This window comes from Alexandromys fortis, unplaced genomic scaffold (assembly GCF_014885135.2).
Source record: "Alexandromys fortis isolate MF-2015 unplaced genomic scaffold, M_Fortis_MF-2015_v1.1 scaffold_210, whole genome shotgun sequence".
Taxonomy (NCBI): Eukaryota; Metazoa; Chordata; class Mammalia; order Rodentia; family Cricetidae; genus Alexandromys; species Alexandromys fortis.
The window spans coordinates 897,524-917,940 of record NW_026068101.1 but is presented as its reverse complement, the minus strand read 5'-3'; the positions used below and the strand labels follow the sequence as shown (position 1 = coordinate 917,940).

The following is a 20,417-nucleotide window of genomic DNA, read 5'->3' as shown; positions in this document are numbered from 1 at the left end:
CAGGAAGCCAGACGTGATGGCACTGGGAGGCTGAGGCAGGAGGACCGGGAGTAGGCATCAAAGCAACACCTGTCTCAAGAAACCAAGATAAACAAACACCACTGAATGTGTCTGGTGCATAAAGCACTCGGGGAATATTGGCTACTGCCTTTTCCACCAGCAGGAGCCCGAGCGACTGAACAAAGGTAGAAACAGACTTGGCCTTCTTCTTCCCACATAAACATTTCTTGTATTTAATTGTGAATGTCTTTTTCACAGAGGGCTCACACAAAATGATAGAACTGACTCCCACAGCAACCTGGTGATGTGCCCTAAACGCTGCAAGTCTAAAGCCCACCTTCCCTACTGAGTGGGCATCTATCCTAATCCTCAACAAAACTCCTAGCTTGTTCTTGGTTTATTCGCAAGTCTCTTGAAGGTGGAAACTGCATCCCCGAGGGCCCAGGTGCTTAGTGGAGCTGTAGATACAAGTCCTTCTATAAGCAGAATGTTAATCAGAGACTGAATTATGACAAAAAAATCATATATCTAATGACAAGGGTTTCCAATCCAAGAGTACTTTTGTTTTCTTTTTAATGCAAGAAATCTAGACAAGTCACACTGCACATCCCTACTAGAAGAGAAAAAACGTAGATCACACATCAGCTTCTGAGTTACCTAGAGACCTGTGTCTTACTTCCTCAAACCCTGAGCAGAGGTCAGGGCTGCTCCTTATCATAAAGGGGTTGGATCAATGACTTGATTCAGGTGCTCACAGGAAAGCAAGGGAAGACAGGTGTGGTAATAACAGAAGGTTATTGGGGTGTGTATGTGTAAGGTCTAAATGAGGCTCACACTAGCTCCTTGAGCCTCTATTCCACGGGGACTTAAGCACAGAATACCGTAACTCTAGACTCCAAGCCTCCCCAAGAAAAGTTGAATGAATTTACCATGTCAATAAAGACTACAGTATTTGCATGGTTCTTTGACTAAGAAGCCCTAGTCAAATAAGCTATAGCCTGGTCCACTGAGAAATGGCTTTTAAAAATGGTTCCCTGTGTTTCAAATGAAAAACAATATACCTTTGAAATCATCTATTTGCAGAAGAAAAAAAATAGTGGGGACGGGAAACAGCAAGGGCTAGAGAATAGTTCAGGGACAAAATCATTTGAAACAAGGTGAGTGTGCTATTTACATTTCTGAGGCCCTGCCTGGTTTGATCAGTGTGAGTCACCTGCCTGGCTTCCACACAAGTATTACTCACGCTGCCTGCAGGCGCTGGAGCAAAGGCACAAACGCACGTAAAAAGCTGGGCTTGCTACAGTAACACTCCACACAACTGTGAAAGGCCGCCACACCCAGGAAAAAGGATTTAGTTTCACAGGGTACACTGTGCTGGACACTTGTTGCCATGAAGCTAGATTACAAACTTCTTAAAAATAACTTTATCTTACGTGCATTGGTGTGAGGGTGTCAGATCCCCAGAAAGTGGAGTTACAGACAGTTGTGAGCTGCCATCTGGGTGCTGGGAATTGAACCTGGGTCCTCTTTAAGAGCAGTCAGTGCTCTTAACTGCTGAGCTGGATCTCCAGCTCCAAGATTATAAACTTTTGAACCATTACACCCAAGAGAGAAAGGAAAGAGTCTACGGGAGACACCAAATGCCTAACTCTAGCCAACTATTTCTACATATCCAAACGTTTGCATTGGTATTTAGGGACTTTTAACACGGCAACATTAAGGAGATTCCACAGCCCCTTGCAGTTCTTAAGAATACATTTACAGCAGAACCTAAACAGATCTCTACGGACAGGGATTCACTGGGATCATATTAGCTTTCGTTTAATTAAAACAGCAAATAAGCTGAGCCCAGACCTTCCTAAAGCTATCCTTTGATTACATCATAGACAAAGCCATTATCCTGAATGATTCATCTTCCATTCAACAGTTCTGAAATGGTTGTTGGTGCCACCTGTCTTCCCCGGGAAGGTGAGGCAGCCAGTAGCAAAACCAGCTTACCTTAAAAAGAACTTCCTATGCATTACTCTGCATCCCATTGTGCTGGCTACTTTTATGTTGAATTATCACAAGCTCAAGTCATTTGGGAAGAGAGAAACTCAACTGTGAAAATGTCCCCACCAGAACTGGCCTTGTAGAAATTGCCCCTCCTGATCTGGTGGCCCCAATGCTATAAGAAGCACAATGAGCAAGCCCTGGGGAGGCAAGCCAGGTAAGCAGCGTTGACTTCCCTGGCTTGTTTTGATTCCTGCCTCTGGGTTCCTGCCCTGACTTCCTTGATAGGGACTGATGTGGAACTGTAAGCTGAAATAAACCCTGTTTCTCCACCAAGATGCTTTTGGTCATGGAGTTATATCACAGCAACAGAAACTCTAAGACAGCCTCTTTATTCATGAAACACATGCCAAGGACAAGAAAGGGATATAGAGATGAAATAGCTTTTTGTGCTCCTTGTAAGAAAGGGTACACTCACACATACACACTCTCTCTCCCCCTCACTGTTCTCCAGGGAGTTAACAAAAGAGCCAGTATCCCTAGAACTAAGGGAGAGCTCCTGTATGTGGAATGTCCAGTGCTCTGGCAGGACCTGGGTGAAGTTGCTATACGTTCAGTTGCATCTCCACAAGCATCCCAAGGGCTAATCTTTCCAGACAAGAAAATGAGAGTAAGTGAAGTCACCAGGAATGAACACCAGCTTTAGGGAGTCCACCATTTGCTCGTGCTCTCTAGCCTCCCCCTGCTTCTGAAGACACAAAGCCTGTGTAGTCACACCAGCACACCACCAAGTCCAGGTTCTGACCCGCACCCCTCTCATGGCTCCCCAGAGACCAGCGGAGTGCACAGGTGGGAACGTACCTGCACAGCAATTCTTTGCAGATAATAGGGAATCTCTTCACTACCATCCAAGACTGAATTCAACTATCAGGATAAATATCTCCCTCAAAAAAGATCACAGGATCACATTATATTCACATCTCAGATATTACACACAGCAGCTGGTGACCTCCAGTGACTCACTGGAACCTCCCAATACAACAGGCTATGCATTAGACTAGATATAAACAAAAATGAAGTAACCTGTGGATGGGAGCCCTCTGAACAACCCTATCGCAGGAGTCGCTCATCAGAGGGCCTGCATACCAGATACTTACATTATGATTAATAACAGTAACAACAAAAATAATTCTATAGTTGGGGTCACCACAACATGAGGAACATGTATCAAAGGGTCGTGGCATCAGGAAGGTTGAGAACCACTGTCTTCAAGTTACCCTTCCTTAAAAGAGAAAACTAATTTTTAAAAAGGTGGTGCCACATTTCTTTTACCAGATTGTTTGGTCATCTACCATCTTGGCTGTAACACCAACTGTCTACGGTTTGTACAAGGACTTCAGGTTAAATACACATAACATCCTTGAAACTGGTTTTTGTTTGAACAGTATCTAGCTACAAAATTCCATTGTAAATGACCTCAAATAAAGACATTTTCTGTGTCTTTCCATCAGAGAAGAACAGAGCCTTTAGACTGCTCATGGTTTCCTCACATACTTCAGGAACTGTGAGCCTTGGTGCATGCTCCTCAAACTCACTTTCCATTTGAATCATTTCACATTGGAAAGGGACAATAAGGCCAGATCTTCCACAAGGCTTTTGTGAAACCAAATATAGACGAGCCTCTGCCTCCAAGCCCTGCAAACAGTTGGAAGAGAGACTAACGTCGTGAAGGAACGGCAGTGTCTCTGTGGAGGGACCACAGCATTAGTTTGGACACACGAGTGACCTCCAGCAAAGAGAGCGAGAGCTGGGACTGGATGTTTCCTGGCTCTGGCAGTAGCTGCTTCAGGTGCTTTTTATGAATTTGGGAGGAATCACCATGGTGACCTTCAATCTACATCAGAAGCCAACTGGCCTAAGAGGCTCATGAGCCTTATGTTCTTAACTAAATAAAAAGAGCACGTTTCAGCTGAGTGCATTTCCAGGCAGGCTGAACACCCTCCTAACACACTGAAGGAAACCACACCCAGAAGGGGCTGCAGGGGTGGGGTGGGGTGGGCTAGACGGCGAGGCACTGGCTGCCAGTCCTCCTTGATCATGTAGCCAGCACCTGTGCTGAGCACTTACATCAAGGACCACACAACTCAGTTTCTGCACAGAAGCTCATCTGATGCTTACAGCAATCTCATTAGTACAGCTCGCCTCTTATTCCTACCCTAGTTCAGGACACATTCAGAGACTGCGAAGTGTAGTTCACATTCAGGTTTACAAAGACAAGCTGAAAACACCTGCCAGGATTCACAGAAATAATCGCGCGAAGAGCTTGAGATAGAATGTGAAGTAAAATGTAAAAAAGACACACTAAATTAATTTGATTACAATATGCATGTCCTATGAAGACTATGGAGAGTTAAATTTGCTGCACTTTCGAATGTCACGTAACTGTTCTTTCACTTCCATTTGTTTTGAGAACACAGTAACACTGATAATGTTTATGTTAAACACGCTAGGAGAACACAAAGGAGCGACTAGAAATTTAACTCTGTCCTTTAATCACCCTCAATAATGCTTTTGAAAAACCATCAGCTGGGCTGGGCAGATCACTCAGCACCTGCCACAGGCCCAACCGCTGGATTTCAATTCCCCTTATACAGTAGAATAACGAATAACTCACTCTGTAAGTTGTCTTATGACCTCCATATGCATAGTGCGGCATACACACACACACACAGAGAGAGAGAGAGAGAGAGAGAGAGAGAGAGAGAGAGAGAGAGAGAGAGAGAGAGAGAGAGAACCACCACCTGAGTAACTTAGTCACTTCCTAATGGCTGTTGCTATGCCCTCCCATTAGGGAGGGTCCAGAGAGGTGTCAGTCAACACTTTGAGTAACTTAACCTTTCCAGCCCCTTTCTAAAAAATAAGCACCTAACAAATAAAATATATACTTAATATATTTCAAACACACTAACTACAAAACCTGAAGGTACCACTAGATAAGTCTGGTATGCAAGAAAACTGTACATAGTTTAACCAACTGTAAGAGCAGCAACATTAAATAAATATAAAATCACTATACAAGGATAGGATGCAAACAAGAATCACTGTACAACACAAGGAATATTTCTGATTAATTAAAAAATAGTCTAGAGCTGGAGAGAGTTCAACAGTTAAAAATACTTGCTGGGGTTGGAGAGATGGCTCAGTCATTAAGAGTACTGACTGCTCTTTCAGGACCTGGGTTCAAATTCTCAGCACCCACATGGCAGATAACAACTGTCTGTAACTCCAAGATCTTACACCCTCGCACAGACATACAAGCAGGCAAAACACCACAGCACATTAAATAAAGAAAAAAGCCAAAACAACAATAAAAAAACTTGTGGGTCTAGCAGAGTACCCAGGTTCAATTGCCAGCACCCACATGGTGGCTGACAACCACCCATAGTTCCAAGGGCTCCAACAGGCACACATGTGGCACACATACATGCACACAAGCAAAACAGTCACACACATAACGACAAATCTTTAAGAAGCAGTTAAGGCTTGAGTCCATTTCATTGAACACCATATAAAATTTTTGAAAGAATTTAGACAATTCTGGCCCAGAATAATTTTTTTACTTCTCTTTTATATTATGTGTATAAATGTTTTGCCTACATCTATGTATGAGTAGCAGATGCATGCCAAGTACCTGAGGAGCTCCTAAGTGGACATCATATTCCCCTGAAACTGAGGGTAGACAGCTGTGGGCCACCATGTGGGAGCTAGGAACTCAAAGCAGGTTCGATACAAGAGCAACGAGTACTTTCAACTGCTGAGTCATCTCTCCAGTCCCAGAGTAATTCTGTAATTCTTCACTAATACCAAGGGGTAAGTTTTTTTTAAAAAAACCTCACCAATTTCTCTAACTTCAGAATTAAAAAGTTTAAAATTTCCAGTCAAACTCTGCTATGACTTACAAAGCTAACAGCTACCCAATCTTTTTTTTTTTTTAATCCTTTATTTTGTCCTTGTGTGGTCAAGCATGTCTTTAATCCCAACACTTAGGTGACAGAGGCAGGCAGGCAGATCTTTTTAAGTTTGAGGCCAGCCTGGCCTACAAAGTGAGTTCTATCCTACCAAGCCAGCTACCTCAAAATAAATAAATAAAAATTAAGTTTATAAAAAATCCTTTAATCTCCTAAAGAAATATTGAACTTTAACTAGTACACATTTGGTCAGATCACTTTTGTAATCTTTTGTAGTTAAACAATATAGCTAAGCAAACAAAACTGTGTACAACATTAACTATATGTGAAGAAAAAAAAAAAAACTTCAAACTCGGCGATCATACCCTTTCCAGGGTTTTACCACCCTCTGGTCCAGGAGGACCATTTCCAAGACTGTTTCTTCAGAAGCTTGAAAGTGCATAAAAACCTCCTGAGGATCTTGTTAAGGGGTTCTGAGCCAGCAAGTCTGGGGTGAGCCTGAGCGGCTGCAGTTCTAGCAATTGGAAATCATTTACAGAGTCCCACAGCAAGGTTCTCCAAGGTTCCAAGAGCCTCGGAGTCCAAACTTCAAAGAAGCTGCACAGTTTCTAGATGCGGCATCCAAAAAATGCAATGTCGACTGGCTGCCTGCCTCCTCTATTGACTTTTCAAAACAAGGACTGAAATTACCTTTATATTTAAGACAAACAAAACCCAATGTGGTGCGGGTGCTCAACACTCCTCCGTCTCTCTCTCTTTCTCCCTCCACACTCTAGGAGCCAGAGTACAGACAGATCTGTTGGTCAGCTCAGGCTGTGCCTTACCCACACATTTTCCAAACAGAAGACCACAGCTCAGAGTAAAGCAGGCCACCAGCAATCATGTTCACAATAAGAACCCAGAAACCAAGTGCTGCATTTTAAAGTCAGCTTTATTCTACTTCTTCCCTGACTAGGATTCTTCTTGCTTCTACTTAAAGTGCCCCAGCCTGACCTACTAGTAAGCTTCAAGTGGCAAGTTCTGTGCACTCATTAAATGGTTTAGAACTGCAAAATTTTTTTAATTAAACTGACCTGGCAAGGATTAGAAACATGCTTATTTAGAATGCCCTTATTAGTTTTCACAACTTTTGACTTTTATTTTATTTATTTATTTATTTTTATGGCTGGACCTCAGAGTCACTCATGAAGTAGTCATGGAAGGAGAACAGTAGCAAACTCTGAGACCTGCTGGCTTCTTACATCTGTCTGGGTTGATGCAGTGGAATTCAAGCATGACGAACCTCCAGCTGCAAAGAGAAAGCTGTGATCTGCATCATTTTCCAGCACAGAAAGCTAAAACCTTAACAACCCTGGAGAACACTGACTTTTTTATTTAACTTTTATTTCATGTTACGTGCACTGGCACCAGATCCCCTGGAACTGGAGTTACGGAGAGTCGTGGCAAGCTGCCCTGTGGGTGCTGGGGACTGAACCAGGACCATCTGAAGAGCGTCCAGTGCTCTTAATCATGGAGCCATCTCTCCAGCCAACGCTGGAATTCTCACAGTCTGTTTGCACTTTTTTGTTTCTTTTTTTTTTGGGGGGGGGGGGGACAGGATTTCCGTGTAGCTTAAATTTTCTTTAAAGGGAAATACAACAGTGAAGACAATGGCAAGCTTTGTGCTGCTGATAGCACCTGCACATTTCTGGGGAAACTTGGGAGAGGGTGGCACTTGTCCACACCACCCTGGTAAAGTAAAGCCTGGAAGCTACTTTAAGAAGGAGCTAAGCCCAGATCTTCAGACATCAATCAGGGCAGGGTTGTGGCCAGGTTCTACCTACCACCTTTCCAAGTTGCTAGGATTTTTGTTCCTGAGGTTAAATCTAATAGGCTATGTGTTGGGAACATAGAGTTTAAGCAGTGCCTGGCCGAGTCACCCTCAGAGCCTAGACATCCTATTATCTTGAGCTCACTCAGCAGAAGAACGGGGTAACTGACCCCATATGGAAGATGGAGTGAAGCAGGCTCGCAGTTAAGTGGCTTCCTTAAATACAGCAAGATAGAACTCACTCCTGACTAGCTAAATGCCCTTTCCCTTATTATACAATTTCCTTCTAAATATATCCCCCGCCCCCAAGTTTTCATTTCTCAGTAGGAAATCGGATTTGAATGCCTGCATTTGAACAGAGGCAGGCGCAGAGAGCACCTGGCAAGTTAGTTAAAAACACTTACTGTTGGGAAGCGCCAGAGTTCCAGCTTTACAAAGCTTAGAACTTGAGAATTTCTATTTCTAGCAAGTTCCCAAGACATGTTGTTACTATTGATTGAGGGTCCGCATCTCTTCGAACAAGGTGGTCCATGCTCAGAGCAGGTACTCAGTGGTCCTCTGTGTGAAGGGAGAGACTGGGGGAGAGCCAGCTTGATCTCCAGCTCCTTGAGGTGGGAAACTGAGGGAACTAACTGCACTGAAGCTGCAAGGCAACCTGTGCAAATCACAGCGGAGTGACCACATGCTGCGAGTTTACAATTTAGGGGAGGGAAACCTAACAGGGGTTTTGACTTTCATTCTCTGTGAGGAAAGCCAGTGTACCTGAACTAAACCTCTAAGTAAGGACCTGGCTCAGGAGGTGATCCCCAGTGAAAGGAACTAAGTGGAGGGTCCGAAGGGAGGAAAAAAGGTCAGGTTACAGGGTTCTGCAGAATGGAGCACCAGGCACAGGAGGGGAATGATACTTTGATGTACGTTCTAATGAAATCAAATCCTGTTTCTGCGGAGCCAGCTCTTACTTCCTAGGCCTGACTTTGAGGAAAGTGTGGGGCGCTGTGGAAAGCCATGAAGAGACAAAGCAGCACCTGAGCTGAGAGCAGACCTTCTGAGGCACGGGCATGACAAGAGGCAGCAGTGTGGAACAGTCTTCCAGACCTTCCCCAGCTTTCCATAAAGCAGAAGCACACGGTCTCCTTGCTGCACTTTGCCCTGAAGACACCCAGCACCTTGCTTTGCTGCATAACTGGACTCAAGGGATCCCGTCAGCAGCCTGCCTAAACACTGCACTTCAGGACCTTGATAACCTCAACTGGAATCGGAGCAGCTCTTTGTACACACTAACAACTCACACTTAGCCCATACACTGGTGGTACTATAGGAGGGTTGTCAAATTTGGAGTCGAAAACCTGAATTCTGGAGAGCTAGCCTCATTCTGACTAGCTAAAAACAATCGCTTCTGTCTTTATAAAGAACAAGTGAATATCTGCCCCCACAGGATTACTTGTACTAAGGAAATGTACGTTTATTTGGAATTTACTAAGTAGCTCTCACGCTGAGTACTCTAAAAAACTCTATTAAGCATGATGATACATATTAAAGTTAAGTGCTATGACAATAATTACATAAAGCACATCATTCAAAAACAGGGTGGAGTTACAAATCTATTAGGGCTTAATTCTGAGAAGAAACTGGTGAAAGGTTTAATTTGATTCGATGATTTGCCCCACAAAGTTGTCCGCCCCACAGAAAGAATATATCAAGCTTCATAACATCCCTAAAATGTTCTCATATAAATCCTACCCCAACCCTCCTCCAAAAAAAATAAAATAAAATAAAATTATTTGCTGCTGGAGGTGGCTTACTGCTTCAGTAGAGAAAGGATCAGGTTCGGGTACCAGCACTCATCCGGCTTTAACCGTCTGTAACTCTGGTTCCAGCGGATCTAACACCCTCTCTTGCTTCCACGGGTATTCCATACACGTGGGCCATGCGTATTTACACACATACAAGAAAAACACACTTGCCGGGCAGTGGTGGCGCACACCTTTAATCCCAGCACAAAGGAGGCAGAGGCAGGCGGATCTCTATTGAGTTTGAGCAAGGCTTCACAGAGACACCCTGCCTCAAAAAACTAATAAACAAACAACAAATATTTGGGCCTGGAAAGTTGGCTCAGAGGTCCAGAGCACTTGCTGCTCTTGCAGGGGACCAGATTTAGCCCCTATCCACTATAGGAAGCTCACAGCTACCTTTAAGTCCAGGTCCAGGGGATCCGACACTCTCTTCTGATATCTGAGGACCTGAGGCACCGTGCTGTATATGCACACATGCAGGTAAAACATTCATACAGAAAATAAATCTAAAAAAAAAATCACGTCACCAATCCTGTTCACATTATAATAGGAAATATCGAACATTTCTCTTGAAAAACTTAGTGTAGACTATCTTCCCAGCAAGCAAATCTAGACTAAAAAAATTTTCTTTCCCTGAGGCTAATAAAATGAGGTAAAGCAAATATTTTAAGTCATACAGCAAACCGAAAGCTTTACTAAAAACTTGTGAGTAAATATTCTTCTCTGCTCTGTGGTGGTGGTGCTGCCACACGCCTTTAATCCTGGCACGGGGGACAGGCAGAAGGATCTCTGAGTTCAAGGCGAATCTAGTCCAGACAGAGTTCCAGGTCAGCTAGGAACACACAGAGAAACCATGCCTTGAAAAATAAAGAAATAGACAAATAGGTAGATAAATATTCTTTATGATCATTACTTTTCTTTCTCTAAGAGCTAAGAAATTAAAATAGTCAGGCATGGTGGTGGACGCCTGTAATCCCAACATTTGAAAAGTCAAACACGATGAGAAATTTAAGGTCAGACTCAGTTACACAGTGAGTTTGAGACCACTGTGGATTGTATAAATCCCAATCTCGACAATGGTGGCTCAGCCATAGAGACAGGGAATTAAGGGATGGCCAAACAACTCAGCAGGTAAAGGAACTTGCTGAGCAGGGCTGAAGTGAGTTCAGAGCTCAGGGTGCAGGTATAGGCTGAAGGACATGTGCCGCTCCCAAGAGCAATCCTATGACCTTCATCCATGTATCACACACATCCAGCATAAGTAATCAAATTACTTTTTAGATTTAAGAGACTGGGAAGACAGCCGAATGGCTAGACTGCTTGCTACTTTTTCCGAGGACTGGAGTTCAGTTCCCACCTGTTACTGGGTGGGCGACTACAACCTGTAATTTGACCTCCAGGGAATCTGATGCTCTCTTCTCACCTCCAAGGGCACACTCACTCACACACAAACACGCACGAAATTGAAAAGCAACTCTCAGCATATAATGAACATAGAAATGAACTCCTGTGGTCTGAAGTTCACCATTCTCCTTCTTCACACTGCAAGCCCTTCTAGGGCAAACTCCTCGAAGCTCCAGAAAGCACTTCTCCAGAAAGGTGCCGACCAGAGAGAGTAAGGTCAAAGAAGACAACAAGCTTATTTCATCTAGATCCTGCCTTTGCTACACTCTCATTGCCACAGCCAAGGGAGCAGTGCTCCAGGGTGAAAGGCTCTAGACAAGGCCATTTACAGGAATCCCTGAGAGCCATGCTTACGCGTCTGTAATTTTTCTCCTACAATAAGCACATGAGAGCACTGCAGGAGAGTATTCTCCCACGAGGACTAACGCTGGCCGACGGGAAACTGGAGGAAAGGTATCGTGAACTTTTCTGTTAACTAGTTTTCTAAGCATTGGAGCTGAATTCAATTATTTCAACATTCCTCCCTTACCTAGAAAACAACAACAAAACAAATACAATTTTATAAGACACTGATTGACCTGAAGAAAGTGGTCATTTAATTCAGCAGGTAGAAAAATTAAAGAAAGCTGCGCACTGGAGGCTAAGGTTAGAGGTCAGGGGTTGAAGACCCTAACCTCTCTTATGCCATTATAAAAACAAACAAACAAACAAACCAGCAAAACAAAACCAGTATCTGTCCGTGTCATTCCTGAGACCAATGAGATGTTTTTCCCCCACACTTATTCACAGGCCCATAAATCTCTACACACTACGTTATCTCAACAGACCAGATTCCTCTTATATCAGACCGCTGCTGGCGGAGCAAACCCCAATCAACCGCATCCAGCAAAAAATAGAGCCAAAACATACTTCCACGAAATGAAAGCACTCCCCAGCCACTGATGCTAAATATATAAATTCTACAGAAAGCGTGAAAAGAAACAACACACCATCACCAAAACATACCATACATACACTGGATGGCAAGAACTAAGGTCACACCAGGAGTAAGACAGACTCCTACATCAGCACAGAGAATCTACGTTATCATAAATAATGTCTACAAGAACTACAAATATTAGACCACCACACTAGGGGCTGAGAGCAAAGAAAGGTTTTTTATCAACATCCTCCGAAGGATTAAACCACAATCTCTTTTATTCCTCACTAGGCTGCCGTCAGAAGTTAGCGATCCTGTGACCCACCCTGTTTGAAAGTTAATTCACCCTCTCGGTTCCTCAACACAGGTGGTTTTCTGTTGTAGAAATACCAGCACTAAACTTATGCAACTCAAAACCACAGTACTTAAAAATAAAGTTATCCGGAGCAAAAGCAGGGGACAAAGGTCATTTCTAAAAAAAATTATGTATTTACCACCCAACTTAATGTTCACCACTTTTTATGAGATTTCCTTGAGGAAAAAACACGTGGACCAAAATATCCAGGGCATTTGTGTAATTTTTTTTAAAAAAACTGTTTCCTTGTCCAGAGAGGACAGTTAAGACACTTCCTGTGAGCAAGCCCCACCCTGCTGGGTGAGCAGTTTACAACCACACTTAACCCTTTTAGAATAACAGCCTTTTGTTCAGGGTGGGTCTGGGAGAGCCTTCCACCCAGCACTATCTTTCTTATATTTTCCAGGGCTGGAAGTTTTCTCCTGAAACTACATAACATGGACAGGCTAGAGACTAACGAAGGGTTTCAGACTGAATCTCACAGGAGCTTCTCCTGGGCCCAGGCCGGAGGGAAAAGGAAGCATTCTGGGCTCCTCAGATTCTAGAAGTACACCCGAACAGGGCTCCTAAAGAATCTAGAAAATGAATGTTTTCTATTTCACTGCTTGCAAGCTCCCTCACCTAAGTTTTCAAAAGAAGAAAATTCCACCTTCAAAGATTCAAGGAGTTGCAACCAAAGACTTACTTGATTCCTTACCATTAACGATCTACCTATCTCTTAGGTGACTGCTGAAGGAATACCATCTAGCAAATGTTTAAAATTACACCCGGTTCTGCCTCATTAAAAGAAAACAACAACAACAAAAACCAATGCTGTCAACTACTTCAGGAGACAAGCAAACCAATGAATGAAATGTACCACCCTTCCCAACAAACTAGGGCCAAATTGCTTGCTTCCTTACATTCTGGAAGGAACCACACTGAGGTCACAGAGTTAAAATCAGAAACATACAGTCTCCTAATATTCTTTACCGTCCTAGAGCTATTCCTGCCCATTACATGACACTAAAGGCTTCCAAGCACAAGCTCTGTTTTTAGCTACAAACCTTTTTTTTTCCCCCTCACATATAGGCTGAGTTGCTGACCAAGGCCTGCTGGCTGGTCAGAGCCAGCCCAGGGCTATCCAGGCAGAAACACAGCGCGCTTATTACGCTGCCATTATCCGGGTCTCCATAAAAACGTGTACAGTACAATACTGGATGTATTCAATCTTTGGAGTCTGGCACAGAAAGTACCTGTAATTGATCCGAGTCACAAACCCATAGCCCTGGAATAACAGTAAGTGGCTTTTATTATAAATTACACAGCCCACCAAACTGATGGGAAAGCTCTTCCCCAATACAATATGTCAAGAGTTAAAATTAGGCTTCGGAACTAAAACTGTAATTTACCTAAGACTTAAGAACAAAAAGACCACTCCCTCTTCCCCTCTGCTATTGTTCTAGTGGACTGGGTCTGGGGCAGTGCACTTTACACCTTTAAGTGCTCCCGGAGGTAAGAGACTGGGGGTAGGGAGTTAAAGAGGTGGGCTGGAGCCAAATACATACTAATGAATCTATTAACATTAATCTCCTAAAATCCGAAGGGTGTGTGTTTCTGCGTGTGTGTGTGTGTGTGTGTGCGCGCGCGCGCGCGCGCGCGCAACTGAAGGTGAGATACCTGACAACTAGAGCCTAGAACCAAAAGGGATTGGAGAGGAAGACTCCAAATGGTGGCTGGCTATTCTAGAGTCTGGAGTGGTGTGAGCAACTGCTTCCTTTACCGCCTCAATGGGGTTCTCACAGCCAACCTGAGGCTGTGTGCCTGATATCTCCACTGGGGTCACAACCATATGGCAGAAATAAAGCTTCCGAAAGCACCAGGATCCCTTCCGAACACCCCCAAGCAGGCCGGGCCTTTGGCAGAGAGGACTTACCTTGGAGTTGTTTGAACCTCCCTTCCAGTTGGTTGTAGTTGTAAGGCACCTGTCCGGTGTAGGCCGGCGACAGCGGCCCGGAGATGCTGGACGTTCTCTGCAATTCCATTATGCCTGACCTATCGTCCAGGCCGGCTGCACAGTAGGAATCCGCTCCGGCCCCCCTCCTACCCCCATCCAACTCCAAGCAGCTTCCGCGGCTCCGCTCCCGCCCAGGAGAAAGGGCTGGACCTCAAGCCAGTCGCATTCCGGTCGGTCGGAAATGGGTGCAGCGTGATCTGATAGAAAGTTGGCTGCAGAGTCCACCTTAGACCGGTCGAGTTACCACCCCAACATCTAATCCCCTATGGATTTCCTTCCTTGTGTAGCCCTTGCCTGGAAGCTAGAAATAAATTTCCCGGTAGGGAGGCGGGAGCAGGAAGAAGGGAAAGAAGGAAGGAGGCACGATCCTACTGGAAAATATTTTAAATATGGCCAACCCTAAGCACGCTGCACTCCTGCTCGCAGAGCAGCGCACACCTCCCGCCGCCTGCCTGCCCGCCCGCTGCCGGTTTGTAATTTAATCGGGAGCTGCGGTGAGCTGCGCGGTGATGTCACCTGATTAGCATAACAGCAATGTGGAGGAAACGCAGGCCGAATAGCACGGAGGGCGCACGCAGGCCGACCCTGCAGACCCAGACCCGTGCGGCCAGGCCCCACAAAGCTGCTGGAATTACAGCGTTTTGTTGAGAGGCCCCGCCTAACGGAAAAGTCCGCGATTACTATCGTTTGAAAAAGGGTGCAGGGCCCAGAGGCGGGTCGGAGCTCCGCAGCCCCAGCCGCTGTGCACCTGGGCGCCGGCAGCCACGGCGCGGGCGCCGACCGCGAGTGCGGCCCAGCTAGGCGCCACCGTAAGTCAAACAAAGTCAGTCTGGGCACTCTGCAGGGTACAGCCCGCAGAAACGAGAGCTGGGCCCGCCGGAGACTCTCCTCCGCAGACAAGCTGCCATTACTGCGTTACATTTCCGAGGTGATGAGCCCTGTTTGTAACTCTATGCAAGGGAGGTTTAGCAGGGCACCGCGGTGCAAAGCATTGTGGGAGGAAGGTACACAGGTAAACACCTCCCAGAATCCCCTACCCTGAGAACTTTACATTCCTGTGGAAAAGAACAGCAATCGCCTTTAAATCGAACTTTGATTTGTTTACCGACACCTCTAAACTTTTGGTTCTTCCTAGCTGCTTCTCTCAACCACGTCTACCAAAAAGAAATCCTAGGCAGAAAATAACGTGATCAAAATGTATCGGCAGGAAATAACTGGCTCTATCCTCTTCCCACTTTTCCCCTCACAACTGGCAGTTAAACTTGGCGTTTCCAGCTTGAAACCCGGTAGCAATCACAGCACGAGGTAATTTTCAGCGCACTGATGCTCGGGTTAAGCTAACCTGGACTGCACATAAATGTCAGGCCATTCAGCACTACACTGCAAGATCCTAATTCAAAACTTCCTTCCTAAAGGACACCAGTGTGCATCGAAGAGGTAGCCCGAACCTCGCTTTAGTTCACAAGATGATGCACCCTGACCAGGGTCAGAGAGAATGGCAAAGCCTGCTAAATCACCCACTTCTCAGCAGTCCCAGCTTCTTTTAGCAACAGAATTGTGTTTTTAATAATCACATTGTCAACTTTTGGCTCCCAAGGCAGGTCCAACCGAAAGACATTTTTACATTCAAGATGAAGAACATTCTAAAGCCCTCCTGTTTCTGTCAGTAAAATTGAACTAGACAAGACAGCAAAATGCCAGGTTTGGGAAGGCACTCTTGGTCTAAGATTCTCAAAGCCTAACTTTGGAGACAGTAAGCTTCCTCATTACCCCATGCTCTTATAAGAAACCTTGGACTCTCAATCTCAGCTGTTAATACTGAGAAACAAAACCTGTCTCTATTAAGCCACAAGAGCTGGATGTATGTAGTTTTCGAAGCTCACCTCTTATTCTCTCTCCCATCGCATCAAGACTACAAAGTACAATGGGGATTATTTCAAGGGGGGGGTCTTTATTTCAAGGGGCCCTACTTCACTGTTAAATATGCCAACGATATGAAGAGTCACTCTCTGTCCAGCTACAGCACCGAAAACGAGGTTACAAAGTGATCTGCCCGCTAATAACATTTTTTTTTTTTTTTTTTTTTTTTTTTTAAATTTTAACCCACTTAGGAAGAACTTGTGAGTCCACACTCAGTTATCATCCTCATAGGCTCTCTGGTATGGGGAAGTCCATTAAGTGAGCTTTCTAATTAGCCAGGTTACATGCAGTGTAATGGAAAGTCGAGGCGTGGTATAGTCACGCCCAATCCTAATAGCTGAGCTAAACCACAAAGAGTGAATGGACCTAAGTACCAGGGAGAAAGGTGTTGAGGCCGAAGAAGGGTTCAGTAACCCCACAGCAATATCCATTTGGTGGGATGGTGCCAAGCGAGCATGGGACACAACTCTGCAGGCCCACCTGACCGCCTCTGGGCGGTCAGCAGCTGGGACAAAGTCGAGGACAGCCAGAGACGTGACTTCTCCACTATCGGTTGGGCTGCGTTTATAGCACTGCAAATATGCAAGGCTCCCCCATTATTTTTCAGAGGATTCAAAATAACCCAGAGAGTTGCTGGACAAATAGCATGGGACAAATTACAGGCAAACAGTCAGATACTAAAGAATACATGAGGAGTTCAGAGAAGAAGGAGGCCACAACTAGTTCGGAAGCAGCCCAGGTTACGCTGGCATCTGGACTTGTCCCTGGAACCCTGGTAGAGAGCATCACCCTAGAGAAAGGATGAGGCATCCTTATGTAACTGCCAGAGGCTAGGACAGGCGATGTGGCTGGCGAGCGGGAGCACAAAGGAGCTCTCGGTTTGGGAGAGAAGCACGCAAACAAGCCAGAATCAAGCATGGGCTTGGAGAATGTTGAAACAGAGGAGAATCTTGAGCCAGAGGAGAACAGCATCTACCCTGGGCTCCAGCAGTGATTACCTTGGTAGATAAGAGAAACTGAAGGCAACAAGTCACCTGGGAGATTACTGCAACTGCCCAGGTCAAAGGAGCTATGAGGGTGTGGCAATAGGGTTAAAAAGGAACGGACTGACGTGTAAGAGTTCACCTGAAGACCTTTAGTAACTAATCGAATATGGGACGTTCAAAGGATAGTCAAGAAATCTTGGTGTTAGAGCTGGCTGGGGGGTATGAAAAAGGAATGATGAATATTCCCTTCTGGCAGGCCAACTCGGAGTCACCTGCAACACCACCGGGTGACATGTCCACAGTGGTCGGGGATGCAGAAGGAGAGGTCAAAGCTGCAGATACACTCTGGAGCACAGAGGGAACAGTTGATTTAGTGGGGTTACACCGAGGAAGGGAGGAATAAAGCAAGCAGCTAAGGAGGGATCTGGGGAAGATGCAGCCTTGGGAAGAAGAAAACAGTGAATGACCGTAGCTAAAGCTCAGGTGTACTTCTGTCTACACTCAGGGTGCTAGACTCTACCCCCAACATGGCCAAAAATGGAAAGAAAACCACCAGTGCATATACAGAATGAAAATCCAAAAAGGGAGACACCCAAGGAGGAAAGGAAAGGGACAGCATCACATGTTGCCAAAGGGACTGGGAAATGAGGCAGACAGTAAGTCAGGGGTGGATCAGACCAAGGGGTCAGAACCAGCAAGTCTGGTTACCTGAAGGAATAAAGAGAAGAGGTGACACAGACTTGTAAAACATCAGAGAGCCAGGCAAAGAGACCCTAAGCAGGGCCCAGGTAAGCCTGATGTCTGCAAAAGTTTCAGCCAGCCCTAAGTTGGCACAGGTAGAGGAAATTGAGAAGATGGCTCAAGGGCGGAGCCATCAGCCTTAGCCAAGAGGAGGCAGAGCTTTGGTCAGGGAAAGGATGATGTCAGGAGGAAAAGAACTTACGGGAACCTTCGCCGTACTCGAATGAAGCAAAAGGCCCAAGGTATAGTCCATAGCTTTATTTACAGTGACCTCAGAAGTAATATCTCCAAGATATTAGTTAGGACTAATGCAGGGAATGTGGCATGCCAAAGAGGACATTAAAGAGAAGAGTTTTCAGATTATTTGCCCATCTTTCTGTCTAATGGAGTGTACAATTTTAGTTCATCTCATTTTCTTCCTCATCTAAACAGTGCCATTGCTCACCCAGGTCTGACAAATGGCTGTCTTCTAACTGCAGCCAGATTCCAAGGTGAAGCACAGACAGCTATGGCTGCAAGGCAGCTACAGAAGAAAACAACTCAAGTCTTGCAAAGGCGGCATCTGTGAGAAAGGGTATAGCCAAGTTTGTGCAGTGATCTGCAGACAGAAGCAACGAGAAGCAATGGGGTATTGTTAGTAAGAAATTAGAAGAAGGGCATTTAGTGCAAAGGCTCGTCCAAGTGCCACCAAGAAACTTCCTAATTTTGTGCATTGGCATCTACTTAGAAAGGTTGATGCCAATGCAGTCTTTATCCATAAACCAAACAGGTTAGAATATACAGTCATGAAAACTTCTGTATATCCTAAAAGTATTCCTATGTGACATGAGTGCCCAAGTTTGGGTTCAATGTCATAGCTGTAGTCTCAATTACCGGTCCTTATATACAATGAATGATCCTTGTGGTGGTTTAAATGAGAAGAGCCTCATAGGCTCAGAGATTTGACTGCTTGGTCCCTAGGTGGTAGAACTGTTTAGGAAGGACTGTGGGGGTGTGGTCTTGTTGGAGGGAGTGTGACACTGGGGGTGGCTTTGAGGTTTCAAAAGGCTAAGCCATTCCAGTTTCTCCTCTCTCTCTCTCTCTCTCTCTCTCTCTCTCTCTCTCTCTCTCTCTCTCTCTCTCTGTGCCTTGTCCTTGTGGATGAGATGTGAGCTCTCAGCTACTGTTCCAGCACCCTGCCTGCCTGCCATGCTCCCACTCTCCAATGATGGCCATGAAGTTACCCTTTAGAACGCGAAGAAAAAAAAAACTCTGAGTTTCCTTGGTCACAGTGTCTCTTACCAGCAATAAAAAGGTAACTAAGACAGTCATAAAGCTACCATCAAACTGTGTAGCTTACTAAATGTTTCCATGGGCTGGGTACATGTGTGATGTTCACCTTTAATCCAGCACTTAGGAAACAGTGGAGGGAGATTTCTGTGAGTCTGAGACCACCCTGGTCAACACAGAGTTCCAGGCAGACAGAGTGACAGAGTGAGACCCCATCTCAAACCCTGACAAACAAAAGATTCACGTCCATTTTCTCACGTCACTGACCCTATGGTGGTCTCCATACATACAGCACACAGGGCTGCATAGCTGGTGAGTAGCGGAGCCAACAGGTCCATGCCCAGGCTGACCGAGTCCAGTACACTCTCCGGATCTTCATTTCTTCAGTACTCTTAGTCTATCTCATCGACTAAGTAATGGTCTCTAAGCTTTTTAGAAAAGCTGGAAGGCTATAGCAAGGTAAGTCTAGAATCCGTGCGTCTCCACACACAAACCTCCACCACGTCAGCTTTAGGTCAGAGTTCGACACATTCTTTACTAGTTCACAAAAAACTTGCTACTTCGAGAGCTCTGCTGTGAATGGGATTTGCTTTATTTGGTTTTGTTCCTCTTTTCATACTTGATGCATCGGCACACTAAGGTTCTGCAGGGTTTAGTGCGTGTGCTGTGGATGGGAACACAGGCGGTGAGATTAAGCCTCTGCTCTGAGAGCCTTTGTGCTATCCCGGGGTGGGGAGATGAATGCTTTTCCTGCATCACACAAACTTGAAAGGGTAAACTCTGGATGCTCATTTCCTGAAAGTCCAAACATTAACAGGACTGAAGATGTCCGGGAGAGGATGGCCAAATGCTGGATTGTGACAGGCGTTTGTACACATCTAATCCCAGGATTTAGAAAACCAACCCCAGAGCTGAAAGAGAGAGTAAGAAAATGAGGTTTCACATAAACAGTTTGGCTGAATTCTTTGACGCTTTACACTATCGTTTCCAGATTTGCCTTTCAAGTTTTTTTTTTTTCTTTTTTTAAGGCAAGGTTGAGCTCTGTAGCCCAGGCTGACCAGGAATCCAGTGGTCCTCCTGCTTCAGCCTCCCGTGTGCTAGGCCAACTGCTACCATCAAGTTCCTGTGACAGGCAATCCCAGACAACATCCCTGGAGTTTTTCCTTTCAGCAAACAGAACTACTATTACTAGAATCCTTCTTCCATTACCGTGTGGGTCCGGAAAGTCACACCACTCTTCTACAACCTGGGACACCTCTCTACC

At 45.2% G+C, this 20,417-nt stretch overlaps 1 protein-coding gene across 3 annotated transcripts in view; it reads right to left on the bottom strand.

The window, feature by feature from the left end:
- Positions 1-20,417, bottom strand: part of Sptbn1 (spectrin beta, non-erythrocytic 1) — a 164,847-nt gene that overhangs the window by 78,580 nt on the left and 65,850 nt on the right. Inside the window, exon 1 of one of the 3 annotated variants that reach the window (XM_050123879.1) lies at positions 14,157-14,690. The exons of 1 other annotated variant lie outside the window; for it this stretch is intronic. In XM_050123879.1, the coding sequence (XP_049979836.1) occupies positions 14,157-14,265 (109 nt within the window). In that variant the 5' untranslated portion in view covers positions 14,266-14,690. Of the gene's footprint in view, positions 1-14,156; positions 14,691-20,417 lie in introns of those variants that run through there. One more of the 3 variants, XM_050123878.1, reaches the window with a different exon arrangement.